The following is a 27,841-nucleotide window of genomic DNA, read 5'->3' as shown; positions in this document are numbered from 1 at the left end:
CAGAGGCCCCCCACGGATCTTGGTTTACTGAATTCTCATTCATACCAAAGAAGTTGTTTCACCAGAAAACAGAGGTTCAAGGGATAAACAGAGTGAGGTAAGTTCAATTAAAGAGCCCTCTCCAGCCCAGTTCCACCTGGCTCCTGTCCCATGTCCCAGCAGAGCAGAACTCTCCCCAAAGGCTCCCCTTCCCACTCCTCAGCAAGGGAGATCCTTTTCCCAGGCCTCTGTGCATGGGCAGCAGAGGTGACCCATCTCAGAGGCACTTTATGTCAGGAGGCTACACCCAGAGAGTTCCGAAGCCACACCTGGGCACTGTAGGAAAACCAAGTGAGAGATTCCCCGAGCCCTGTGGGAGAAGCAGCGGCCAGCCCCGTAAGTGTGGCTCCTGGTCTAGGGTGCATTCCCAAGCTGCTCATAGGCTCCATTTCTCTGTTTTCCCACAAAAGGGAGGCAATCGCCTATCCACCTTCAGAAAGCAGAGTGAATCATGCTGCAGAAATCCCATGTTACAGAGACTAGAACCCCAGGGCCACCACTTTTCAGACCAAGACTTTTGTTATTTGCACCCACAGCCCCCTCCATTCTGACAGATGCTAAATCATCAAGACCATCCTCAGACTCTTCAGCACCCAAACCATCAAGTTTTCTCTGCCCAAAGATCTTAAAATATCCTTCTCTGGTTCCTTTCCCTGGTTAAATTCCAACCATTCACCCAGGCCACAACTCAAACTCATGAAGTCCAAACATTCTAGAATCAAGAATGGTGGAAGAAGCCAGGCGCGGTGGGGCACAGGCCTGTAATCCCAGCGGCTCAGGAGACTGAGGCAGGAGGACTGAAAGTTCAAAGCCAGCCTCAGCAAAAGCTAAGCACTAAGCAACTCAGTGAGACCCTGTCTCTAAATAAAATACAAACTAGGGATGGGGATGTGGCTCTGTGGTTGAGTGCCCCTGAATTCAATCACTGGTCTCCCCTCTCAAAAAAAAAAAAAAAAAAGAAAAGAAAAGAAAAAGAAAAAGAATGGTAGAAGAATTCTTAGGCATCTATTCTAACTTCTGTCTGACTTATGGAAGTGTTCTGCCTCTGGCCTCCATTTGGACACCTTCAGGGACAGGGACCAAATGAGGAGCACTCATTCCATTCCCCAAGGCTAAGCACATTGTCCAGAGTCTACCTGTCCATAGGGTCTCCCTTCAGGGCCTGGTTCTGCCCTGTAGAGTGGACCAGAGAGTCTAGCTCTTACACCAAATGACTGGGCCTGCTCCTAGCTCCGGATGCTCCTCCATTAGGAGGAGTGACAACATCCCCCACGCCAGCCCCAGGAGAGCTCATTCCCGGCCACCCCATCCACTGCCTTTCACTTCATACTCTACAGCAGCAAACCTCATTTCATTAAAAAACAAACCCACTGGGCGGCTAAGCTAGCTTCCTGCCTTGGCAGAGCAGCCCTTCCCACAGGATCCTCGGGCTCAGCTTGAAATGAGTAGATGATTCAAACCAGGAAGCCTCAGCTGGACACACTGGCTCCCGAGGGCAGTGAGGAGATAAGAGCATCTCACGTTAGGCCTGTGTCAAGGGAACTGGAACACGAGGGCCGGCCAGGGGAGGGACTTTACAGGACAGGTGGCAAGATCAGAGTCCACACCAGGGCACGTCTCAGCTCCTGGTCACTCTGCTGGGACCTGACCTGCCCCTTCATTACTGAGGTAGACCAGAAGTTCAGGTTGGGTCCTGGAGCCCACCCACCTGGTTGAGCACTTTGGGTCTGAGCCTGGGCCCCGTTGACTATACTCTTCCTCTCTGGCAATTTTTCTGAGCCTCAGTTTCCTCAACTGTAAAATTTGGCTGGTCCTTCCCATCCTACAAACTGGCATGATGGGAGAAGATGGCCCATGGAAGGTGTCTCTTCCACTGCCTCCTTCCGTCCTCTCCTCTCGGAGTCTTTTATTTTAAAAAAAAAAAGAAGAAAAAATATTTTTTTCGTATTCTAGTGAATTGCCAATTTTTCCTCTCTAAAAATCAGTACTTCTGGCTTCTTTTGAAAAGTTAGAGGAGCCTGCCGCGCTAGACCTGGATTCCCAACCCCGCGATGACTGGTTAGATCTATGTGGCGTCTGCCCTGCTCTCTCAAGTTTACCACAGTCCCCATCTACCCCTTCCACTCGCCCCGGCTCACCTCACAGTCCCCCGCCTCCCTTCTTTGGGGGGCAGCACTGGCACCAGGCCATTGAGTGCGGCTGCATGGCTTTCTGTGCACGGTTAGCTAAACCAGTTTCTGCCAAGTTTTTTATTCCTCCAACAAATTCCTTCATTCTTATTAAATGGCCAAGAATATTTTCCTGATCACAAAAGAGAGCACTGTGCTATGTGCAGGGTGCTTTGAATATTTCCTGAGCCCTCCACCATCTGCGGGGATGCTCAGGGTCCCTAGCCGAGTTCTGACTAGGGCAGAGGTTGGCAAACATTTTCTGCAAAGAGCTTGATAGGAAATAGTTTTGCTTTGCTGGCCATATGGTCTTGGTAGCAAACTACCCATTGTGGCCCGAGAGCAGCCACAGATGACACGCATACAGTGGGTGTGGCTCTGTTCCAATATTTACAAAAACCCGTGTCAGCCAGACTCAGTCCCATGCACTAGAGTTTGCTGATCCATCTTGAAGTTTCTCAATTTGGGATTTCAGCATAAAAGCCCTCCATTCCAGAAGAAAGAGGACTCTGAGCATTATCCAGAAGAGATCTGCTTCTGTGGGCTTACCAGGAGCAAGACCCCGACTCTAAGGACGGGTCCCTCTGGGGCCCTTCTCTGGTGTCAGGCAGACCTGGATTTGCACTCTGGCTTGGCAATTTACATAATGCAATGTAACCTCTGCATGCACACTTTCTCACTGTCAAAAGAGAATAATAACTAGAGCTACCTCAGAGGGTCACCGTGAGGACTAAGTGGGATTCGCTGGTTAAAGACCTCAGCCCGGCACTTTCCACCCCATGAGTGCTTGATTCTCAGCTACAGCTGTATCATGAATGGATGAATGAATGAGGCGGTGCTGTATACATCTTTAGATCTCTGTATCATACAGCAGGCGCCCAATAAATACTTGCTGAGTCCAAGGGCACATTAATGAAGGGCCCTGGTTAGCATATTCTAGCTGCCTCAACCTACCCCAATCCTGCAGAACCACTGCAAGGCACCCCAGGACGCATGCTACCTCCTTTTAATTGTTAATAACATGCTCAGAGTCTTTTAAAAAGCTTGGGGGACTCAGATTTTTTAAAGTGATGGCAAAAGAGCCAAGAAGCTACACTGCAAGAAAATGCTATTAAAAATGTGTTTTCGGGGGGCTGAGGCTGTAGCTCAGTGGTTAAAGTGCTTACCTCATATGTGGGAGGCACTAGGTTCAATCTCAGCACCACATAAAAATAAATGAAGATACTGTGTGTTCATCTACAACTAAATAAACATTTTTTAAAAATGTGTTTTGGGGATCAGGCCATCTCCCCAAGGGCTATGGAGCCTCGTGGCTCCCACCAGCCTCCCCCAGCCACATACAGCAGGCAGCAAAGTGTGGTGAGGCCAAAGTATAGGGAGGCAGCTTTCCACCTTGCCAGACTCCACAGTGCAAGGACTTGGCAGAGGGGCCACAGGAACAGTTGCAAAGAAAAGGGGGTGTAAATCCTTGGTGTGGGGCGGGGCTGAGCCTGAGAGAAAAGTGCTGCCCTTAACATGAAGAATTCCAGGCTGGCCAGATGGAGGTGCTAGAGGACCTGCTTCCAAAGGCCAAGTGATACTTGGGAGTCAGGGCGGAAAAGACCAATGAAACTGGGGTGCACAGGACATCAGGCTCCCCCGAAGAGCTGACGGCAGGCCTTACTCACCCTCGGCACCAATGGACACCAGTTTGACCCCTTTGCTTGCTATGAAATCGAGGGCCTTGTTGACATTGGAGATCTTGTGGACCCGCATCTTGCCTCTCTCCGGCTTGGCCAAGCGTTCGCCTGATTGAATCAAGAGGAAAGAAAAGGGAGGTGAGATGAAATTATCCAGGACCCGGGGCTACCCTTGTAACCCCCCCCACCTGAGGTGCGTGTGTTTGAGGTGGCGTCCCTGTGCAGGCATGCCTCTGAGCAGCTGGGGAATGCCACCTGGCAGGCAGGGAGAGGGAGAGGCCACCTGCCTCTGCTCTCCTCCGCTACTCAGATGGAAACCACATGCATTCACTCAACATCTATTTATTAAGCCTCCAATGTAATCAAGCAGCTGGATGGAGTGCTGGGGATATGGGGGAGGGGGCAAGCCGAACAGTTTCTGGCCTTTACAAAATTATAGTCCAGAAGGACTTCCAGGCCTTAAAGAAAGAGACACACAGAGACACACTATAGACAAATACCAAGAAGGGTCGGTGCTCTTCCCAAGAGGAGGAACTGAGGAATGGTCAGGGGAGGCCTGAGTCTCTCTGGCCAGGCCAACGCTGCAGGGAATGGTGATAAAGGGAGAAGGAACAGCAGGAACAGAGGCCCTGAACTCTGAGGCTATGGCTAGGTCACTCTAGAGCATTTAGAAGAAGTCCCTGGTGGTGAAATGGAGCTATCTACAGCATAGCATCCCCTCCCCATTTGAGAACACTGCTTCCCTGTGAGCACCCAGGGCTCAGCTGCCAATCAAACCTCCACCCTACTTCCCCTCCTCTGGCCCAGCTTCCTCCAGCCTCCACTCAGAGGAGTTTCTTCCGCTCAGGCTTCCAGGTCAGAGGGTGCAGCAGAGTGAGTAGAAAACCCATTCTGTGGATATCCCGTTAAGAACACTTCAATCCCAGGACAGAGAGCAACCAGGAACCTCCCGAAAGGATCTGGAAAACGTGTAAGCACATGGCCATACCTAGGGAAAGGGGACACGGCTTTCAGAATCCCTGAGGCGCCAAAGACCCCAAGGGGCTTAGATCACTATCCTAGAGCCTGGCCCCCAGTGCAGCATGGCAGCCCTGGCTGAGGGCACAGGGACTACAGCTGGGACACTGGGCCTGGCCCACCCTGTCAGTGGCCACCTGCCAGCTTCTAGAGGAGACAGACTTCCTGCGGAGATGTGACTGGGCTGTCCGCTCCTAGGAAAGCAGAGCTGTGGTCTTATTAAATCAAGACCTCTCACTTGGGACCCTCCTTAGGCCCTGGCCACTGCCCAGCAGGGTGTCTTGCCACTGTCTGCCCTTGGGAGGCTCCCTCCCTGGACAGCTGCTCCTGCTAATGCCCAGCCCTAGGTCCTGCCATGCCTGAGCTCCCAGCCACTCCCCAGCTGTGCACACTCGCTGCACCCAGACCTCCATGAGGACAGAGGACGAGGCCAGGGTTAAACACTGGAGGGTGGGAAGAGCTTCCTAGGCTCACATCAGCAGTTCTCAAACTTCAGTCAGCACAAAATCCCCCAGAGAATTTGCTATGTAGATCTCCAGTCCCCCCAACCCCACCACCTCCAAGTGGCTGGTTTAGGAGGCCTGGGTTGGGATCTGGGCATGTGGATTTCAACAAGCAGCCCTGATGACTCTGGCGTGCACAGTCCAGGGACCGCACTTTGAGAGGCTCTGTAGGCTACACCCCCCGGCCTTCTCCTCTTCCCAGCAGTCAGCCCACCTCCAAAGACACAGGAGGAGAGCACCATGTCACTGGTCAGGCCTCCCCCAGCCCTAAGAGACAGGTCCACAAGCTTTGCAGAAGGGCCTGGCTCCCTGTGGGCACAGCCTGACCTGTTTGGTAGGACAATCGAGGTCATGCACACGAGCCCGTCTCTGGGCATCCATCCAGTCACCCTAATATTTCCAGATGTCACCTGCCTGCCACAGTTCTAAGCACCTGGGACACAGAAATGAAATAGTGCTTACCCCCAAGGAGACAGCGTGGAGTGGGAAAGAAAACAAGTAAGCCCCAACAGAGGAAATGGTGGGATGTTACTGGCACTGGACAGGGGTGGGGGAGTCTGCCTCTGCGGGCAGCATGTCTGGAAAGCCCCCCTGGTGGACATCCCCAAGCCAAGCCAAGCGGTGAGGAATGAAGATGAGTAATGGCTGGTTGATGAGTTGGTTTTCAGCTGGGGAATGTTGGAGAGATAGGAAAGGACATTCTAAAAAGCAGAAAAAAATGGTATAGTGTTTCCTTAAAAATTAAACAGAATCACCACATGATCCAGCAATTCTACTTCTCGGCGTACAACCAAGAGTTGAATGTAGGGGCTCGAAAAAAAAAATGTATTTCCGTACTCATGTTCACAGCATCATTATTCACAATAGCCAGAAGGTGGAAACGACCCAGGGATCTATGGGCAGATGGCTGGATAAGCAAAATGCACTAATATACCTAATGGAATATTATTCAGCCATCAATAGGACAGAAATTCTGACTCGTCCTACATGAATAAACCTTAAAGATATTATGCTCAGTGAAACAAGCCAGTCACAAAAGGACAAATACTGTGTGATTTCACTTGTACAAGATACCTAGAGTAGTGAAGTTCATAGGGACAGAGAGTAAAAGGCATTGCCACAGGCTAGGGGGAGGGGAGCTTGGGGAGCTTGGGGACAGAGTTTCAGTTCAGGTAATGAAAAGGCTGGAGATGGACAGTGGTGCCGTGCCGGGCAGTGTGAGTACACATCAGGTCACCAAACAGTACACTTAAAAATAGCGAAGTGGATGTCGGGCTCAGTGGTGCACCCCTGTAATCCCAGCAGCTCGGGAGGCTGAGACAGGAGGATCGTGAGATCAAAGCTAGCCTCAGCAACAGCGAGACGCTAAGCAACTCCGTGAGACCCTGTCTCTAAAGTACAAAATAAGGCTGGGGATGTGGCTCAGTGGCCAAGTGCCCCTGGGTTGAATCCTGGGTACCCCAAAAAACAAATCGGCCAAGTGGTAAATCTTACGTATAATTTTAACACATACACGCAGAACCAAAAGCACCACATAAAGGTTTTTACCTGAAAAGAAAGTATACAAAAGAACTTAAAATAAAAGGAAGAAAGAAAGAAAGGGTCATCAGAGCCTGTGCAAAGGCTCAGCAGCAGAGGGTGCATGTCGTCTGGGAGACAATCATCTCCCAGTGCAGCAGCGGCCTGAGGCCTGCTACCTTTTTGGGAATGGTTGGTTGAAAAGAAAATAGGTGCCAGCTCACCAAGAGCCCTGCGAGCTGCCCCAAGGAATGTGGACTTGGGCTCAAAGCTCTGGGGAGGCACCAGGGCTTTGAACAGGGAACAGCATGACCGTATTTGGCCTGTCAGAGATCCCTGAGCTGCGGCTGCGGCTTAAGGGATGGAGAGTGGGGAGGTGGGCAGGGTCTGAGCCCGTCAGTGACCATCTGGGTGGGGGCGGAGGCAGGCCCCACGGACACCAGAGTCAGGTTAAAAGTGGAAATTCTGAAGAAGGGAACAGATGACCAGAACGTGAATGTAAATTGGAAGGAAAATCAGAAACAGAACTGTCTATGATTCCCAGATCAGGCTAAGGAGGACAAGAAGGAGACCTCAGGAGGGAAGGAGGTTTGCTAGCACCAAGAGTGTTCAGGACAGTTTGGGCATGTCAAGGACCCCCAAAGGCTCAAGTGTTGGGTCTTGTTCCCCAGCGTGGTCACATTAAGAAGTGGTGGGACCAGCCGGGTGCAGTGGTGCCTGCCTATAATCCCAGCAGGTCAGGAGGCTGAGGCAGGAGGATCATGAGTTCAAAGCCAGCCTCAGCAACAGAGGTGCTAAGCAACTCAGTGAGATCTAACCACAGAACGTAGTGACACAGCCACAGAACCTAGTGACGTAGCCACAGAAGCCCTCATCAGAGGCTGAATTGATGAGGTCACCTGACCTTGGATTTTCAAGCTTCAAAACTATGGGCTAAACAAATATCTTTTCTTTATAAAGTACCCGGGCTCAGGCATTTTGTTATAGCAATGGAAAATGAACCAATATACTCAAATAGGTTGAATATTTAAGACAGGGCTCAAAGAGAAAGGAGAATTCATGGGTAAGACTAGATCTAGGACTCATTAGCATGAAGGATGGGATGGCTGAAGAAAGCAGTTAAGTTTGCTCAGTGTATAAACCAAGGCCAGATGCTCAGGGACCACTGACTTCAAAGATGGTGGAGGACAAGCTTTTGCAGAAAAGCTCAGATGTACCCTCAAGTGGAGCAGCGCTTTCAGACGTCTGGACAATGTGGGAATTGCACAATCGCCTGTGTTATCTGGGGTAGTTAGGTAGTACAGGAGCCAAGGTTTGGGGATAATCTCCGATGGTTATATTCTTGGCCATTGAATTCTGGCAATTTGGAGAAGGAATCTCAGAGACCAGCCTTCAAAACCCTTACTTTTAAAGCACACCCAGGTTCAGAGCCCTGAATCAAAAACAAACCAAAACCTACTTTTGTAACTGAGGATACTGAAACAGAAGGGTGTTCAAGATACCCAGATGGTCAGCAGCAAAACCCAAACAAGACCTAGTTTCCTCATCGGATTTCATACACCTCATCCCCATCGTGGTTCAAGAGACCTGAAGCCTGCTATGGCCACGGACAAAGCAGAAGCAGGGGGCAGGACAGAACCCAGGTGACGCCCCTCATCCTGGGCTGGGGCCACCTCACCTGAGATAACCTCTAGCAGCAGCATGAGCTTCAGGCCGTCTCGGAAGTCCTCCTCGATGTTCTCGATCTGCGTGCCCGCCTTCCGCAGGTGGGAGTTGCACCATGCTGTGAATGTCTGGGCAAGAGAGAAAGAGCAAGGGGTCAGCCTCCTCCACAAGCCGCATGGTCCCTGAGGTGACTGTGGGCAGGGCTTTGACGGCTCCCCAGGACCGGCTGCCTCGGGCTCTCCCTCCAGCTGTTCTGTATAAGGGGAGTCTGGTGTGGCCGCCCTCTGTGGACAAGCCACCTCACAGAGTCAGGAGGGTGGATGGCTGACAGGAGAGGCCACAGACCCTCTCCGCACGGTTGTCTCAGACAGGTCTCCCATCAGCCAAGGAGTGAGCTCCTCGAGGACAGCAGCTTGGAGCCCAGCGCCCTGTGGGGCACCCGTGGGGCAGATAAAGCGGCATCCTCCTACAATGCTCCACCACCCACCTCTCTTCCAGACCCACCGTCCCCACCCACATTGAGAAGCACCACAGTTCCATTATCTGCAATTTCCCTCTTGGGTAAATTCGTTTCAATCTTCACATTTTGAAGGCAGAGTAACTCAGAGGTCAGACCACACCCGGTTGCCGCCTTCCGTCAGTCAATCGGGTTATTAAGTCCTTTCCCACTGGGGAGCGAAGGGCAAGGATTCCTACGTTTTTCTGGGAACAGAGCTCAGCAGCATGGTGACAGAGTTTGGGTGGAGTTACCTTGAGCTACAAAAGTACAAAGGATTCCAGAAATGGAAACTAAGGAGGTCAAGTACAAAACCCATCACTTTGTAGCTAGTTCTCTATTGAGCAGATCACAGAGAGGACGCCCACCAAGCTGTCCTGGGCTGACAGCACCCCTCGGTGGCTCGCACAAGGAGCAGGGTGACTCAAAAAGGAGCAACGGATATGTGCACTTGATGTCACACGTCCATATAAAACTTGGGCCAGTCTCTCTCTGCAGCTGGCACCGTCTGTGGAAACCAGAGAAGAACTCCAGTGCTCTTTTTGTTTTTTCAACCCTAGATGTCCCCTGCACCCAACATCATGGTCTCAAGAGCTGATGTCCGCTCTTCCCCTGGCAGCTCTCAGCCCACCTGGCCTGCAGCGTCCCAAGGGCAAGCAGTATATTATTTATTGTAAAAGTATCAGCCATGCTAGAACCACCCCTGCTCTAGGGAAGGTCATCAGATACATGTCCTTCTGCCCTTGAGGAACTACAAAGTGAAATGGCAGCAGGCGGAGCACCAGGCGCAGCAGCACACTATTACTTAGAGGGGAAAGAACCGGCTGCCTAGCTTTACCAGCAGAGCCTCTGTGCAGGGAGAGGAGGGACAGAGACGGGAGAGGTGGGGAGGGACTACATTATGACGTCGCCCAGCTCTGGGTCTCATTTTTAAATCCTGTCTCATTAGCAACTTACCGAAACGGTATACCTTCCTCTCCCTACAAACACACCTGCACTCGTAGACCCCAGCACTCCCATGACAGAACGGGGCGCATATACCCCCACACTTTGGTTAGACTGGCAGTGATGGGGAGGGAGGCAGGGCACAGAGTGACTCCTCAGTGTGGAATGTGCTCTGTGTCTTGCTTGGCTAACTCACATTCATCTTTCCAAAACAGGGTGAAGACATCACTTTCTCCAGGAGGCCCACTTGGATTGGGGGCAGAGCTGGCAGCACCAAGCACTGCCAGATGGGGTCAGCCCCATGCCCCAGACTGGAAACTCCTGCAAGTCAGGACTCAATGTTCACCTCCATAGCCGGGAGTCCCCAGGCACAGAGTCAGGGTTAGAGCAGTGAACGGCACAGCAAAAGCCCCTGCTCTCGTGCAATGGGTTAGCCTGGACATGGAGGACAGCTCAGAGGACAGGGGCTGCCTCGGGGTAGCAAGGACAGGGTACCCTTCCTCTAGTTTGGGCTTGACAAATTGGCAAGGCCTTAGCCTTTTTTTTTTTTTTTTCTGTATTGGGAATTGAACTCAGGGGCACTCAATCACTGAGCACCTCCCCAGCCCTTTTTGTATTTTATTTAGAAACAGGGTCTCCCTGAGTTGCTGAGGCTGGCTTTGAACTCGCGATCCTCCTGTCTCAGCCTCCTGAGCTGCTAGGATTACAGGTGTGAGCCACCGCGCCTGGCAGACCTTTTTGGATGATATAAAACAGGAAAGATGGGGCTGGGGTTATGGCTTATGGTAAAGTGCTCGCCTAGCACGGGCGAGGCCCTGGGTTCAGCACCACATAAAAAATTAATTAATTAATTAAAGATATTGTATCCAACTACAGCTAGAAAAAAAAAAAGAAAAAGAAAAGAATTTAAAAAAAAAAACAGGAAAGGATTTTTAAATCTTTAGAATAAATGTGATTTATTTTGGTTTTGCCAATCTTCTCCCTGTCATATGTCACTGTTTCCCAGGACTGTCACCTTATAGGATCACATTAGGTGGGATCTTATTGGGGGGGGGGGGCTCTTTTCACTGGTCTTGTATTTCCCAGCACCTTGCTTTCATCAGCCTCAGCTAAAGGCCAGCTGCCACCTTGAAGGAGACTGTCATCCCCAGCAGCTTTGTTGAAGGGAAGGGCTGGTTTGAGGTCCAGGGCAGCTGGCTGGGGTCCTGGTGGGAGGGCGGGGAGGGAGGGGGAGGCTCTGCTGTCTTTTGTAAGAAGTCCCGGCTGGTGAAAGAGGAAAAGTCCTGTTGAAAGCTGGGGCTCCATTTCCTGGGGAGGCGGAAGCTGCAGGAGACCAAACACACCTGTGTTTGCTCTGGTCTCTGGAGAAAGTCCTGGTGCTGAGACTCAGGAACTAAGCTTCATTAAAACCCCCAGGTGGTGCCCTAAGCCCCTGGCCCCACAGCTCACAGCCTGGAAACACCCTCCTCAGGCCCCTCCCAAACTTTAAAGTGCCCCCAACAAGCAGCACATCACCAAGTTCTGGAGCAGGGAGGAAATGGGGTGGGGGCGGGGAGAGAGTAATTCTGTAGTTAAGAGCATGCACTTTGGGCAGTACCAAAAGGTTCAAGTCTCAGGGCCACTACTTACTAGTTGGGACCTTCAGATTAACCTCCCTAAAAACCAGTTCCCCCAGCAGTAAAATGGAGATAGTCACAGCACTTCATAAAAATCAAAGAGGTTTAACTAGAAACTAATTACTAAGTACCTGCCACTTAGTAAGTGCTCAATAAACAGTAAGAAAGGAAAGACAAGCTCCCCCAAAACATGCCTGTGGCTGGGCCGAGGAGCGCTCCCTCTAAACTGCCTGCTGGGCACAGTGGCTTGCCTGTGGCCCACGCCTGTCATCCCAGCAACTTGGGAGACTCAAGTTGGATCAAGACTGAAGGAGGATCACCCAAAACACTAACACCATGCCTCTGTACTCTGTCACCCTTAGCTACCTGGTGGGAAAGGATTTAATAAACAAAGATGTCAATGAGTTTAATGTTACCTCTGAGTTACTCTGCCTCAAACCAATGAGGATCACCACTTCAGGGCCAGTGTCAGCGATTTAGCAAGACCCTGTCTCAAAATAAAAAACAAAAAGGGCTGGGGATGTAGCTCAATGGGAGAGTGCCCCTGGGTTCAATCCCCAGTACCAAACAAAATGAAAAATAAAAATAAAACAAATTCCCTCTCCACAACCCCCTCTTTCCAAGATGGCGATTTGTGGGCCTGAGGACTCTTTTTTTTGGAACTGGTGCTAAATGAGAATGAGAGAGAACTAAAACGTGGTGTGGGAGCAGAAAAGAGGTGGTTTTGACAGCAGTTCTCGACACCCCAGCTCGCCACATGACCACAGGCCCACTCTCTCCTCTGGTCTCCAGGTCCCAGCTCCAGTACTTCCAGAGCGTAACAGAGAGGACACCTACCCCTTAGCAGTGTCCCGGGGGTCCAGCAAGGAGGAAAAGCCAACAGCCACAAGCAACACCCAGGGCTGCACAGTCTCCCGCCTAGATGCCCAGAACAGTGGGCAGCGCTTCCCCACCGTGACAGTCCAGCCTTCCTCAAAGGAAGGGCAGAGGGCTACTTGACTGCCTTGGCCCTGCTCAGGCCCCGCTCTCTCTGATCCCTTCTTCCCCAAGAGTCTTTTCAGTCACCTCCCCAGGCCATGCTCAGGCTCACAGTCTAAGGAGACCATACTGGACCCCCTGTGCTCTGAGTTCCCGGATGCCCCGAGATCTCGGAAAAGTGCTTGGAGCCCAGGACCAGGCTGGGACATGCTCACAGAGCCACAGCAAGGACTAGCTCCCCTCTGGGCAGCCCCCCTCTGCACTCAGCCCCCCCCCCCCCGTCTCCCCACTTCTGCTCAGCCTCTGAGGCCCCAGCAGAGGGCTGGTGGGGCAGAACCAGGCCCTGCTCCACCTCTCACTGACTGGAAGCATCCACCTGTGTCTAATGACAACAAAGGTGGCTTGAGGAAGGGGTAAGTACACTTGTCCAGCACTGCAGTTCAGGGCTCCAGCCATGGGCCAGAGGAAGCACCTTTGTCTACCTTCTCCACAGGCCTCAGTCCTGCTTTTATAGACCCCCACATCTTTATAACCACCATGTCCGCTCCACCTCCGGCCTTCGAGCACTAGGATGTGCCATTGTTAGCCACTCAGGCCTCTGAGAGCCTCTGTCCTCATATCTGTAAAATGGGAAATCAAGAATAGGTGTGCAGTGTGTTACCTGCCACTACCAAGAGGGCTTGGGGACAGTGCTGGGGAAGGATTCAAGCAGCCCCAGGGGCTGAGCTGAGGAAGGTCCCTTATAATTGTGATCTGACAGGAGCCCAGGCAGCCCTTGAAAATGTTATTTGGAGATTTACCTGAAGAGTTCACTCAGACACTTCCGCATCTAAACCTTGGTGCTTTTGGAATTTGGGGTCAGAAAATTCCTTGTTGTGGAGAAGAGCTGTCTTCTGCATCACCGGAATCCTGGCAACGTCCCTGCACCCCACTTACTAGACACCAGTAACACCCCATCCAAACCTATGATATCCAAAAATCACACACACACCCGTTGACTACCTGGTCTAGGGCCATGGATCATCGTAATTAAAGCAGCAGCTGTGGGGACTGGGGACTTTCTGTGGTCCAGGGCCTCTGTACTTTACCCCCTTTAATTCATCGAATCTTCACTTAGACACAATGAGGCAATAATTCCTGTTCTCCCCATTGTACAGATGAGGAAAATAAGGAACATGTGGAAGAACAGTAGAATGAGTGAGTCCTCGCCTCCATGTACTCTCAGGCAGAAACTCTGGTGCTCTCTGGCTATCCTTCAGGGTGTTGTTCGTTTTGTTTTGTTTTACCCACAGGACAACATGGCTGCGGAGGAGTACTTGCAAATGTACAAGAGTGTATCTGAGCTGCTAAATGGCAACTGGAACAAAGCCTCAGTGCCAGAGCAGGAGGTAGCTGGGGATCGGGAACAGCCCCTCCTAGCCGCCACATGTGGACGCCTCCAGGGAAGAGGAGCTAGGTATCAGGACTTTTAAAAAAACTTTTCACTGCTGCTACAATTTGAAAGATTAAACATTCATTCCACAGACCACCACCCCAAATAAAAATAAATAATTCAGAATTAGCCTGCTGACATGAGACTCATTGGACTGCTTGGTAGCGCACGCCTGTAATCCCATGACTCAGGAGGCTGAAGCAGGAGGACAGCAAGTTCAAGGCCAGCCTCAGCAACTTAGCCCAGGCCCTAAGCAACTTAGCCAGACCCTGTCTCAAAATAAAAAATAAAAAAAAAGGGGCTGGGTATGTGGCTCAGTGGTTAAGCACCTCTGGATTCAATCCCTGATACCAAAACCAAAAAGACTCATTGGATCTCTGGTTCCACTGTGGGAAAACATGGAGTCTTTCTTAGTTTCCTAACAAGTAAATTACACACACAATAACACATGGTGTGCTAAAACAAGCACCTAGTGGACACATCTGTGCCTACCACAGATGACTCTCCTAAAAGACCACTGGCAACATTAGCCACCTGGGAACATGCTAGCAAGAGCTGAGGGGGACATCCTGTGAGGAATAGAGAGCACTCCTTTCACTTGGGCTTGACCAACAACCAATCACTTTCACAATCAGATGTGTCACACGCATACCACCATGCCTCGTGCACCGAAACAAGAGTATATGTCATCTATTATTTTTGCAAGCTAAGTTTCTGCTAATACCCATTGTTAAGGTGGGTATGACGGCAATGTCCAAAATATGTCACTGTGAGCAGCCTGATTTGGTGCAATCCAGAAGAAATCCACTTGCCAAAGTAAACTAAAATGGTATAAGCCTTGACCCACATTCTGGGACTCCATCCTGGGTAAATAATGCTAAATAAAGAAAAGACTATAAGCATGAAAACATTTTTGTTGGGCTTACTTGAGAGGGAAAAAAATTAGAAATAGCTCCAAATGATATTAAGGTATTAGTTAAGTAAATTATGGTTTATTCACTTGATGGAACAGATATGGCCAAATGATGGGTCTGAAGCTCCATCATCAAGGGGAAGGATTGCTTATATATAATTAGCGAAATAAACCGGGATACAAAGGGACATATGCTGCAGGTTTAAAACTCTGAGCGATCTCACAAACATGACAAAAATGACTAAAAACCAAACACATCCAAACACAAACAGCGCTGTGCTCCAGTCACTGAACTGGCCAGGATCCTTCGCCTCTTTCCTTGCCTGGTCGCCTGCAAATGCACCTGGTCTGCCTGGCCTTTGTCCCTGGCTTCTTACTGCTAGAGCTCTCTTGGATGTTTACTCTCCCACAATCCAGACTGTGTGCTCCTGGCAGATCTCCCCAGAGAGGCCTTGGCTGACCAAGGTGTGGAGTCAACAGGATAATCCACCTGCAGCCAAATGAGGCTGGCTCAGCTGTGATAGGACAGCAGGGTCACCTCACTGGCCTGGTGGCCACAGTGTCACGTGCTGACCACACCTATCCTGAGCCATCCCCCTTCTCCTGGAATCAAGGATACCAGCCCTGGTTCACTCCAGGGGAGTTATTGTTCAAAGAACAGGGATCAGGAAACCCAGGCCCTGCCCTGGCTCAGCTGGACATGTGACTGCAGATAAATCCACCCTGTCTAGCTCCATAACCCCAAAGGAGTCCTTATACATTCACAGATGGAGCTCAGAGACTTTTCCCATCATAATGCACCTAAAAACCACACCCACGACAGTCTTTTTTCTTTTTTTTTTTTTTTTTTGGTACCGGGAACCAAATTGAATCCAGGGCACTTAACCCCTGAACCACATCCTCAGCCCCTAATTATATTTTATTTAGAAACAAGGTCTTGCTGAGTTGCTGAGGCTGAATTACTGGTGTGTGCCACCATAGTTTGCAAAAATAATAGATGACATATACTCTTGTTCAGGGGCTGGAATTACTGACGTGTGCCACCACGCCCAACCAGGACAATCTTTTATGCCTGTGCAGGGCTTATACCAATCAATAGGTGCTACTCCATGTCAAAGGATGCCAATAAATTCCACAGGGACAGTTTCATCTCCATGAACTCAACATGGGCAGCATCTCAGCCTCCAGATTGCAACTCCCAACCTCCCGATCCAGCAGACACCTCTGATGAGTTTACTAAACGTCCTTGAAAACTTGATGCCAGTATATCCCTGAAGGACACACAAGGACCTGGAAACTGTGGCTGCCTCCATGGAGGGAGGCCAGGAATCCAGGAGAACATTTGTTTTTCACAGAATACGCTTTTGTTTCTTTTGAATTTTGTCCCATGTACTGTCAATATCTATTTAAAAAAATAATAACTATGCAAAAAAGAGCTGGGGATGTGACTCAGTGGTTAAGTGTCCCTGGGTTCAATCCCCAGTACAAAAAATAATAATAACTACAATGCAAATATAAGCAAAGTAGGTCTGGAAGGGTGTGCATTTCACTCCGGGCTGGGATGGAAGGGACTCACCATTCCTCTAAGATTATTTAAGGAAAGAGGGTGTCAGGGCTCATGAATTACAGAGAGGGATGTTTCTAAAATAAAGGAGGAGGGAAAAGGAAAAAAAAAATCACCCAATCTGTGTGCAGGTGTGTGTGGTATTGGGGATTGAACCCAGGGTGCTCCACCACGGAGCGACACCCCCAGTACTGTTCATTTTGAGACAGGGTCTGGCTAAGTTGCCCATACTGGCCTGGAACTTGCGATCCTCCTGTCTCAGCCTCTGGAGTGGCTGGGATTACAGGTGTGCACCGTGGCACCTGGCTACCCCATCTATCTAAAATAATAAGAGAATCAATAAGAGAGAAGAGGAAGGGCTCTTGAGGACTTGGAAATGCCCTCGTCAACATGAAATATTATAAGAAAACCACAATTATGGACACAGTTAAGGAGGTGAGGATAAACCAGAGATCGACATGTGCACCCCCACCCCCAACACAGCAGAGGTGGCAATTTTTAACTGGGAGAGACACAGGCAGTGCACTGGCTTTGGTAGCCCCAGAAAACTCCCCAAACATGCCTCTAAATCTCCTGAAGGTGGTGCAGAACTTCCTGGAGAAGCTGCCTCTCCTTCAGGGGTCTTCCTCTTCCTGGCACAGAGCAGCAGCAATTCTGATTCGGGCTCAGAGTCAAAAATCAACTCAGTGGCTCCCACAGCCCTCCACCTCCCAGGGAACACCCTGCTGCCCGAGACTCCCAAAGCTGCCGCAAGTGGCGTGTGGGCATCAGGCCAAGAGGTGTGCCCAAGGTCAAGTTCCCTTCTTGGCTGATGCTGGGAAGGTAACTGCAGAAGAATCATGAGACCCTGCTGTGTCCCCTGGGCCACCCTGGAGTCCTTTGGAGCTCTGCACACGTGTGGCCGGTCTGGTCAGGGTGTGGGCCTTGGGTGATTTGTCTAAGCAAAGACCAGCCCAGAAGTGATCTCAGATGCCCAGTGTTCTGGGTTCTGGTAACATAAACAGGAGTATCTGGTTAACTGATCAAGGGCCAACTGCCAGACTTTCAAAGCAAGCAGGCAGCTGGTTCTCGCAGATGAAAAGCAGAGTTCTCAGGAACATCTCCACCCAGATCTATTGACTTTCCACCCACCTGAGGCGGCTGCTGAAGAAGATGGCAACCACCAGGCAGCCCCCTGGAGCTACAGTGTGCACCGCCCCCATGTGCATGCTGAGGTCCTGAAAACTAAGCGTGCAGGTGGCCGGGTGCCCGAGGGGCCTGGACTGTGAACCCAACGGCCCCAGGCTGCACGTCTCATTAGACCTGCCTCCTTGAACAGCATTCTAAACTCAGCCTCAGGATGCCCTTCTGTACCACGGAGATAATAAGACTTAAACAAAGCACAGAATGGGACCCATGGACTTAAAACACTTGGTCGAATGCTGTGTCCACAGCAGGCACTTTAAAATGTTGATCCAGCTGACCCTTGCCACCCACTGGCTGAGGCAACCTGTCCAGGACTCAAGCGCATCATCTGACAAATGCGGATAAACAACATCACTTATCTGCAGGGCTGTTGTCTAGATGAGGACAATGGATGAAAAGGGGCCAGGAAGATGCCCTGGTTACAGCAGAAACCCAATAAACCTCTGCTGTCACTTCCCATCCTCTGTTTAATCAGAGTTAATCATTCACAGAGCTCCACGCATTGGCAAGAAAGAGTTCTTATTTTTTTCCCACTGGTGAGACTGGGAGGAACAGTGGACCTGCATTTCCTGGCTAATGCCCATGTACAGCCCCTTTCAGGAGCCACAGTGCCAGACACCCAGAGGGTCAAGCAGGGCCAAGGAGCAGGGTACCCCAAGCTCATCGTGGGAGCTATTTGATCTAACAAGCCCATCTTGCTCTGAGAGGCTTCCAGGCCCACCGTGAAGCCCAGGTTCAGCCTTTCTGCCTCTTGCAGGAGTCACCTGTGGGCCCCTGGAGGATGCAGAGCGATTGGAAAAGTCAGATGGAGACATAATCTCAGTGAAGAAACGAAGTCTGTGCTCTTAGCTCCTGGCCTGAGAATCAACTGCCCCCTCCCTCCACTCTGCCACTATCCACAGCCTCCCCTCTCCCAGAAACCAGAGAGCTCCCAGCAATTGAGCAACTGCCCGGCTGCCACAAGCCATCAGTTATGGACTCTTGAACTCCAGACTTGTTGCTTGACCTCACTGAGCCTTGATCCCTGCATCAGTAAAACAAAGACAAAAAACGAGCCTCTATTCCCAGGGGGATTATTGTGAGGGCCACTGTGTCAGTGAGTGCAAGGGCCTCCATCCAGTGCCAGACACAGGAAGTACTCCCTAGATGCTGAAACCCAACCAGCCCCTGCAGGAAGTAGGTCTGTGGACGCTTACAGCTGGGGACAGAAAAGAGGAGTGACAGCAAAGGGGTATAAACTTTATCTGTCTTCAATGTTCTGAAGTTAACTGCAGCACAGTTGCTCAGATCTGTGTAGATCCTGAAAGCCACAAAGTTGTAGAATTATATTTCCATAAAGTTTCTATTAAAACCATGCAAAACTAAGACAAAAATGGCTGTACACGGTGGCACACACCTGCAATACCAGCAGCTCAGGAGGCTCAGGCAGGAGGATTGAGAGTTCAAAGCCAGCCTCAGAAAAAGTGAGGGGCTAAGCAACTCGGCGAGACCCTGTCTCTAAATAAAATATAAAATAGGGCTGGGGATGTGGCCCAGTGGTTGAGTGCCCCTGAGTTCCATCCCTGGTACAAAAAAAAAAAAAAACTTAAAAAATTAAAATGAAAATATAAAAAACTTAGAGGGCTTCTAGAACATTAAGATTCGTTGTTTTTTTTTTTAATCCGCTTGGCCCATTAGCAAGAACAGGGTCTCTAAGGCACACCCTGGGCCCTCACACCCTAGGGAGGGAGGAAAGGACTGAGCCAGTTCTGCCCTTGGTAGCAGGTAAGCAGACTGGCATTAAGACTCCAAGGCAGGAAGAGCTGGTCTTCTCGAAGCAAAGTGGCCCCCTGCTCCAGAAGGTCAGTGTGGGGACAGCCTGCTCTCTGCTGCTGTCCCTGAGATTGGCCTCCCACGTCTGGAGTCTGGTTCTGGCCCTTGCAGATCTGACAGCACACAGACCTCTGAAGGCTATGGCTCACAGGAATGGCCTGCGCATTCCTTCCCCAAAGAAGGAAAAGCCACCCAAAAATGAGGTCATTTGGTTTTTCTGGCACAGTTGCTAAGAGCTACAGGTCACCCAATTCCACAGAGAACTTCCAAAGATGACAAAGATTCAGTCCCCTGGTCATCATCCAATATGGGGATGTGAGTCTGATTGACTCTAGACCCTAACATGACTCCTTCATGTAGCTAAGGTGTGACACTGAGCTTTAATGGTCTCACCTGTGAAATGGGAATGATCACATCCAGCTCTCCTGCAGGTGTAAAAAGAATTAAATAACATGCTATTTGACTTACAATGGGACCCCCCCCCCAAAGAAAATAAAGTAAAATACAGTTTTAATCTGCTGAATGTGCTTTCCTAACCAGGAATGAAGAGCCTACCTAGATTCTGAGCCTCCTTTGTGAAAACTCTCTCCAGGAGTCAAACCACTGATTACAAATTTGCAAGAAAGAAAAAAACACACTGCATGAACAACAACAACAACAAAAATTGCCCAAGTCTCTTCTCTGTGCCCCTAAAATAACCTCGAGACAAGAGCTTCTGTTCTGGCCTGTCCCACAGTTCACTCTTGGTCATCCAGGGCAGAGGCTAGAGGATCAGCTCAACTAACACCTTTTGGTTACCTCGGAGGGGCTTCTGGAGGCCCCAGATCCAATGGGGAGAGACCACCGCACCTCTCTGTCATGGGCATGAAGCACCAAAGAGCAGCAAGGGCCCCAAAGTCTGGTCTCACACTGACCAGCCCAGTGATAGATGAGAAGCAGAGAAGAAAAAAGGAAGGGCAGAATAACTCAGCGCAGTGAGCCTCCCCTTGAACCTGCATCAGAACCACGGGAAGGCTGGTTACAGGGTCCCACCAGCAGAGTTTCTGACTCGAAGTTCTGCACAGATGGAGAAATGACATTTCTAACAAATATCTAGGTAATGCCGATGCTCCTGATCTGGGGATCACACTCTGAGGACTTCAGGCTAAAAAAAACAGGTTTGAGCACATGGGAGCTGGTTCATTCAAGACTTGCACAAGTTCTTGAACTTTCTGAGCCTCAGTTTTCTTATTTATAAAATGGGAATAACCCTTCTCACTGGGTTGTGAATGGTTTTCAGTAAATTAATCTACGCAAAAGACCTAGCACATTGTTAAGTAGTTAATAGAGTCTAGAGTTCATTACTAAAGTACAAGAAAGAAGCCAGGCACCGTGGCATACACCTATAACCTCAGGTACTCAGTAGGCTGAGGCAGGAGAATCACAAGGTTGGGGCCAACCTCAGCAACTTGGTGAGACCTTATCTCAAATTTAAAAAAAAAAATTAATAAAAAGACTGGGCACGTAGCTCACTGGTAAAGCAGCCCTGGTGCAATCCCCAGTACTACATACATACTAAAGTTAAAAAAAAAAGAAAAAAAGAAAAGAAAAAGGTTGCTCATGGAACACAGACTACTCTGGGGCCCATGGGAATTGTCCTCACATACTAAATGGTCCCCAGCACCTTGGAAGAAGGGTCATGAGGGATGCCCTGGTGCCCAGTGAGTTTCTGCATCTGAGCCAGCAGCCTCCAGCATGCACTGTGCCCCAGCCTCCCTGAGCCAGTCAAGGAGACATATCAATAGGATTTCAGCTCATGTCCAGCCCAGATTCTAAGCCAATGCCACAGGGCTACCCACTTCCTTTCCAGGGAACCACCACCCAGCAGCTACATGACCTCCAGAGGGAAAGCTCAAAGCTCCAGGGAACCCAGAGCCCTCAGAATGCCAGAAATGCCTCAACCAGAAAGCAGGGGGTGAGTCCCAAGTTCAGCATCAGGCCACCATAAACTGCACCAGTGATTTGTGCCCCAGGGGTAGGATTGGGGCAGACACCCCTAAGCAGACCAAGGCATTAAAACTTTTATCTATAATTGCCTATCCCTGGGGAGCACGGGTTTTCTACAGAGGATCACCATGATTCTCGACTATGACAGCCATTATCCCATGTCTAAGAGGAAGTTTCTAGGTTCCAGGAGAGAAGGGAACAAAGATGCTTGGCACTTTAAGACTTCCTCCTAGGCTGCATATTAAAACAATAATTTATTCCTTTACACCAAACAGCCTGGCAAACAATTAGAAAGGTGATTACGTCAAGTGATGACAGGGTATGGGGATTCAGGAGCCCTATACCTGCCTGGCTGGTGGACAGTGGACTGTAATGCCCTTCTAGAGAATGATCTTACCCTATGGCCCCGCAACCCCAGTCTGGGACATTCTCAACTGGCTGAATACTGAGATGCAGAATGCTAGTCACTGAGTTATTCTTGACAGCATGGATGGATCCAAGACAACAGCGGGTCATGATATTAGGGGCCTAATTACTTCAGTATTCTTCACTTGAGGTCCAGGAAAACAATGCTATTCTCTCAAAGCACACACAACACAGACTGGCACATTAAAAAATAGCTTAGAAGGCTGCGTTTGTGGCTCAGCGGTAGAGCACTAGCCTCACACGTGCAAGGCCCTGGGTTCAATCCTGAGTCCTGGGGGGGGGGGGGGGGAGCAGGTGGAGATGGATGCTGAAGGCAATGTGGACCCCAGGAACCCCAAGGAGGGCAAGACAGGGAATCAGACCCTGCAGCCACTCAAAGATCCTGGAGCGCTCGCTCACTAGTGAGCCAGGAGTCGCCTCAGCTAATCTGTTCAACAATCTATGTTAAGGGAGAAGGAAACCAGGGTCAGAGGGAGCAGCAACCTCCACAGCTCCAAGGCTACTACCAAGAGGCAGAACTGAGGCTTGAACCAGGGTGTGCAAGATGTCAAAGCCTGAGCCTTTCCACTGTCCAAAGACTGAGGCTCCTTCAGGCAAACCATCAGCCTCATGAAAGTCAGCCGGAACACCCAGGACCACCCAGCTCCGCCCATTACCCTGCACCCTGCCAGTGCCCCATGAGGACCTATTCAGCTGTCCCCAGGCCATTCTGGGCCAGAACTGAGAAGGGTAGCTAAAGGGCAGCCCGGGACACTGAGCCCCGAACCACCTCCAACACTCCCATCCAGCCAGGAGAGAAGGCCTGGACCCTCGGGCTCCCTGGGGATGCAGAATGGGTGAGGCAGGTTTTTCTTCTGTGTCTGTTCTGGGGAGGCAGAAAAGGGGTTTGAATTCTTGTCTCTTTTGGCTTCTGAACACAAAGCCCATTGAGAAAGACAGTGAATAACTAAAGGGGCAGCCAGGCGGGTGGTGCAGATGCCAGGGAGTGCGCAACCCGCTTGTTTGGTCCCAGGTCAGAGCCTCCCTCACCGCAGGCCACGACAGCTCCCCCTGACTCCCCCAAGCTCCAGGGAGGGGGCAAATTGATTGATTCATTCATTCAGTTAATTCTTACTGAGCATTGATTCTTTGTCAGGCATTGAGGCTACACCATGGGCAAATGAAGGTACAGTCCCCTAAGTCACAGAGCTTGTGGTCTCAGGAGATACAAACAGTAACCCTAGACCCTGTCAGTGAGCTCAGGTGCATACAGGAAAAGTCCTGAAAGCCGGATGTGTCTGTAATTCCAGTGCCTCAGGAGGCTAAGGCAGGAGGATCACAAGTTTTGAGGCCACACTCAGCCAATAAAAAAATAAAAAGGTCTTGGGACATAGCTCAGTGGTAAAGTATCCCTGGTCAATCCCCAATACCAAAAAAAATAAATAAAAGAAAGAGTCGGGCTGGGGATATAGCTTAGTTGGTAGAGTGCTTGCTTCACATGCACAAGGCCATGGGTTCAATCCCCAGCAGAAAGAAAGAAAGAAAGAGTCCTAAAGTCAAGGTTCAAACAGCGCCCTGAGGGTGCTGACCCTGGTTCTGGGGGTGGTAGGAGTGGGGGTCTAACCCCTTCTCAAAGGAAGTATGAATCCCTAAGCCTGAGGAGTGCTAGTTACATGAAAAGTTTACAAATGTGAACAGGTGCCATGTAATCTTATCCAAGCCAGGACACTTGAAAGTAAAAGCTATTAACAATTACATCAGGACACCAGGGACAAACGGAGCTGCAAGGTCACCCTATGTCACCTGTGCATGTGTGGGAGACAGGGATGGTCAGGAGGGTGGTACTGCCCGAGCAGAGGAAACACAGTGGCAGAGGTCCTAGGGAGGAACACAAGGTTTGCTCAAAAAACTGAAAAATGGTCCCTGGGGCTGGTGCAGGAAGAGGAGAGAGTGCCAGATGCCAGGGTCAGCAAACCACTGGGGAATGCGGGCGCCTGCAGGATGCTGTGATTACTTCCCCTGAGAACAATGAGGGCCACTGAAGATGGTTTTTATCTGATTTCACCTGAGATGAATGAATGAGCGGGTGGTGAGTCAGGAGTAGGCCAGCACACACCTGCATCTTGGAATGAGACCTGGGAAGAGCAGAGAGGGGAGGACACAGGCAGCAAAGTGGCCAGGTGGAGACAGGTAGCTCAGACCAGCATAGCGGTGGCCACAGAGGGACCCAGGAGGCAGGACAGGAGGGGTCAGAGGCCACACCCAGATTTCAAACCTGGGTATGAAGGGGGAAGTGCCATAACTGACAGGCAGCTGCCCACCCACAATCCTCGCCCTGTCCACAGACCCCAGTCGGACAGTCCGGTTGGAAAATCGGAGCAGGACTTCAGAGATCAGGGTTCCATCCCCAGTCCCCCAGGCCAAGTGCTCCACCAGCATTAATTTCATCCTCCCAGCCACTCTCTGAGGGAGGTACTGTCACCAATTCATTTACAGATAAGAAAACCAAGGCTCTGAGAAGCTCAGTCACTCAAGGTCACAGTGAATAGTAGGTGGAAGAGGCAGAGTCCCACCTGGGGCATGGAGCTTACACTGCTCACCGCTGCGGGGTCAGCCCAGGCCTCCCTGCCCCCTCCCACCCCGTGCCCCTTCCTGAGGACCTGGCAGCAGGTCAGTGCACCAGCCACGCCACACTCCTGGCTGCTCCTCCACCCTCACTGCCACCAGCCCACCTCACCATGCCCACCCCGCCCCACCGCCTGTCAAACAGCATGGCGGGTGGGGAGTGGAGGCAGGGGGGATATCATCCTCCAGAGCAGGAAAAGAGGACCCTGTAAGTGTGTTCTCAAGGTACCAGACCACGCCAGCGGGCAAGGCAGAGGGAGCCAGCCTGCTCATGCTACTAGAAGGCTTCCAGATCAACCAAAAATGGGACACGGGGAGAAATGGATGCCACCCACACACTGGACTCCACCAACAACCCTGGGGAGGTGGGCTGCCCCATCCACCTGCTTCCCCCCTTGCTCCCCTTGATCTCGGTTGATTCCCAGTGGCTGTCAGACTCGGCATGCTCACCCAAGCCCTGGTTTTCTTTCATTTAGAGAGGTGCCCAGTGGGGTCAGGGCCCCACCTCCCCAACTGTCCCTCAGGCTTGTCTCCAAAGGCCCCTAAGGCCACCACTGCAACCGGCATTCCTCACCTCCTTCCTGTTGCTCAAACTCAGTCCATACTCCACCTTTGCCATGCTCTAGTGGAATGTTTGCAGGGACAATGGAAAGATCTCGGGAAGATCTGAGTTCTAATTCCACCACCAGGGAGCTGGGGGCTCAGGTCCATGCAGTCCAGCTTCCCCACCCACCAAGCTGCCCACGCTCTGTGAGGCCATGTCTGCCTCCTTTCTGGGCTGCTGTGAAGACCAAGTGATACAGCCACCAGGGGAACACTCAGAGGGAAGCAGAGTTTCTCCCACTCGCCTGTTTACATCAAGTGCTAAGCAGAGATCTCACCCTGACAAGCGCCATTCTGGTTCAGGAGTTCTGGGGTGGGGCCCGCCAACGGGTCCTGTAACAGCTACTCCAGGTGGATCCTGTCATCAGGCAAGCTTGGGCAGCTCTGGGCTGCAGAGATGCCCAGGAAGTCTGAAGCATCTCACCTCGTGTGCAGAGAAGGTAAAGGAGAGTTTGCTGAAAGCACTCCTTGGTTCATCCAAAACAGACAGCTGTCCACACCCAGGGAGCCCACCAGGTGCAGGACCCAACCTGGGTGGTTTACTTACATCACCTTGTGTAGTCCTAGTAACGACCCTGCCTGACAGGCTGCCTGCCTTTTACAAATAAAAGAAACCTAGAAACTGGGCTCAGTGGTGCACGGCTATAATCCCAGCAGCTCGGGAGGCCGAGGCAGAAGGATTCCGAGTTCAAAGCCAGCCTCAGCAAAAGCAAGGTGCTAAGCAACTCAGTGAGGCTCTGTCTAATAAAAAAGAAACCCAGGCTCAGAAGACGGTCCTGCTCAAGTACACAGCAAGATGGCAGCGCTGCTGACTCCAAAGCCAGGCTCTCCCCAACACCCTGCCGCCTCTGCAAGCTCTACTCTCCGGCAGGCAGCGACAGGACTTGCTCTCTGATTCACTGCCCTGAACCTGGATAAGGATCACAAGGATCACGCTGCACAACAAAGGGGCATCCTACTGCATGGAGATGGAGGTCACCGTTTTCTTTCCCCAAATATGACGGAGAGGGGTCACCACAGACTGGGAAGCAGGACCTACCTATGACACAGTCAAGTAGCAATCCAGGGCAGCCGGGAATTCTGAGCCAAAATGCCTGGTGCTGAAATGAAGGGCTCCAAGAGGGTCTGACAAGAAAGAGTGCTCACAATCAGAGGACACAGTGCCCCTGGAAAGAAGCCCCAGGGACCCTAGACTCCTCACCCTCGCACATAATCCCTCAGAGCAAGTAACTCTCATCTCCCTGATAAGGAAGCAATGGCCTCCTGCAGGGGAAGCCACTGCCACCCAGCCTCCCAGGTCTCCCAGCCTCCCAGGTCTCCCAGCCTCCCAAGTCTCCCGGCCTCCAGTCCCTTCTTCCTCTCATGCAGCTTCTCCAGGGAACCTGGCCTGGAACAGACAAAGGAGAAGTGGAGGCAAAGTGTGCAGGGTCCCCAAACTCCCTCCTACAGGGAGTCCTCCCCAGGCCTCTCCTGCACAGGGGAGAGCACAACAATGACAATAGCTGACACTTCCTAGAGGCCCTTTCTACTGAGGGGTCACACTTACTCTTTAGAGCAAGCTTATTAAGAGGTAGGTTTCTTTCATTCCCATTTTAAAAAAGAAAAAACTGAGGCTCAGGTGAGTTAAGTAACCCAGCTAGCAAAGAGCTGGCACCAAACCAACACCAGGTGTTCCCTCAAGTTCTTTCCACCATTTTCTCCTTCTCTCTCTCACTGGGTATCCACTCAGTATAAATGTCTCTGACCTACAGGAACAATCTTAGGATTTTTCTTCTTTTACATATATATTTTTAGTTGTAGGTGGACACAATGCCTTTATTTTTATGAGGTGCTGAGGGCTGAACCCAGTGCCTCACACGTGCTAGGCAAGTGCTCTACCACTGAGCCACAAGCCCAGCCCAAAGGATTTTTCAACTTTATAGTGGTGCAAAAAAAAAAGCAATGCCCATTCAGTAGAAACCACTTTACTCTCTCCCTGGGCTGGTGACATGCCGCAGGAGGCTCACTCCATGATGCTGGGCAGTGGCAGCATGCTCCAGGTCCGTCAGCCATGAGATCCTGAGGGGAACAACCAGTGCTCTACATGGACCGTGTTGCTAAGCCAAGATGTTCTTAAGTTAGGTGTGTTGAGTGTGTTTTTTGCTTAGGATACTTTCAACTTACAATGGGTTTATCAGGATATAACCCCATCGCAAGTCGAGGAGACAGCTACTACTAGTCTCTTTAAAAAAAAAGTAGTCAAGGAACTACGTCAAGCTGACAGACACACACTGTCACTGAGAACAACACAGAGCACCCAAGAGGAGACCAGGTGCAGATTCCTGCCAGAGCCAGGAACACAGACTGCTGGCTGCCTGCACAGGGTCCAGGTGGGGGATCTGGGTGGGACTATATTTGAGGGCTGACATGACATAAGAGCAATTGCCAGGTACAGCAAGCTCAGTGAGAGGAGGACAGGATCCTGCCATTAGCAAGGAATGGATAGAACTTTTCCCCAAAGGAAGCTAGAAAGTTTTGCATTAGTCACTGTAACTCACCAGCCAAAAATGTGTCACATACTAACCCTCTGGGAAAGTCCTTGAGAAAGAAACAGCCTGGGACAGGAAGAAGAAAGGTGGCTGCAAGCTCTGGGGTCCCCACTCCTCCCCAGGGTGCCCAGAAGGCTACAGCCCCCTTGCCTTGGGTCCGAAGC

General features: G+C 50.8%; 1 protein-coding gene across 3 annotated transcripts in view; it reads right to left on the bottom strand.

Annotated features, from left to right (window-relative positions):
- The window catches only part of Actn1 (actinin alpha 1), a 94,283-nt gene that overhangs the window by 34,840 nt on the left and 31,602 nt on the right, over positions 1-27,841 (bottom strand). For all 3 annotated transcript variants that reach the window (XM_058584543.1, XM_046461044.2, XM_046461043.2), the window contains exons 2-3: positions 8,603-8,717; positions 3,875-3,994 (exon numbers count right to left, since the gene is read on the bottom strand). In XM_058584543.1, the coding sequence (XP_058440526.1) occupies positions 3,875-3,994; positions 8,603-8,717 (235 nt within the window). The remainder of the gene's footprint in view (positions 1-3,874; positions 3,995-8,602; positions 8,718-27,841) is intronic.

Source organism: Marmota monax, unplaced genomic scaffold (assembly GCF_021218885.2).
Source record: "Marmota monax isolate L192 unplaced genomic scaffold, Marmota_monax_Labrador192_F-V1.1 WCK01_AAM20220418_F8-fsc00001, whole genome shotgun sequence".
In the NCBI taxonomy this organism is placed as follows: domain Eukaryota; kingdom Metazoa; phylum Chordata; class Mammalia; order Rodentia; family Sciuridae; genus Marmota; species Marmota monax.
The sequence above is the reverse complement of the archived record's forward strand: the minus strand, read 5'-3'. Positions and strand labels throughout refer to the sequence as shown.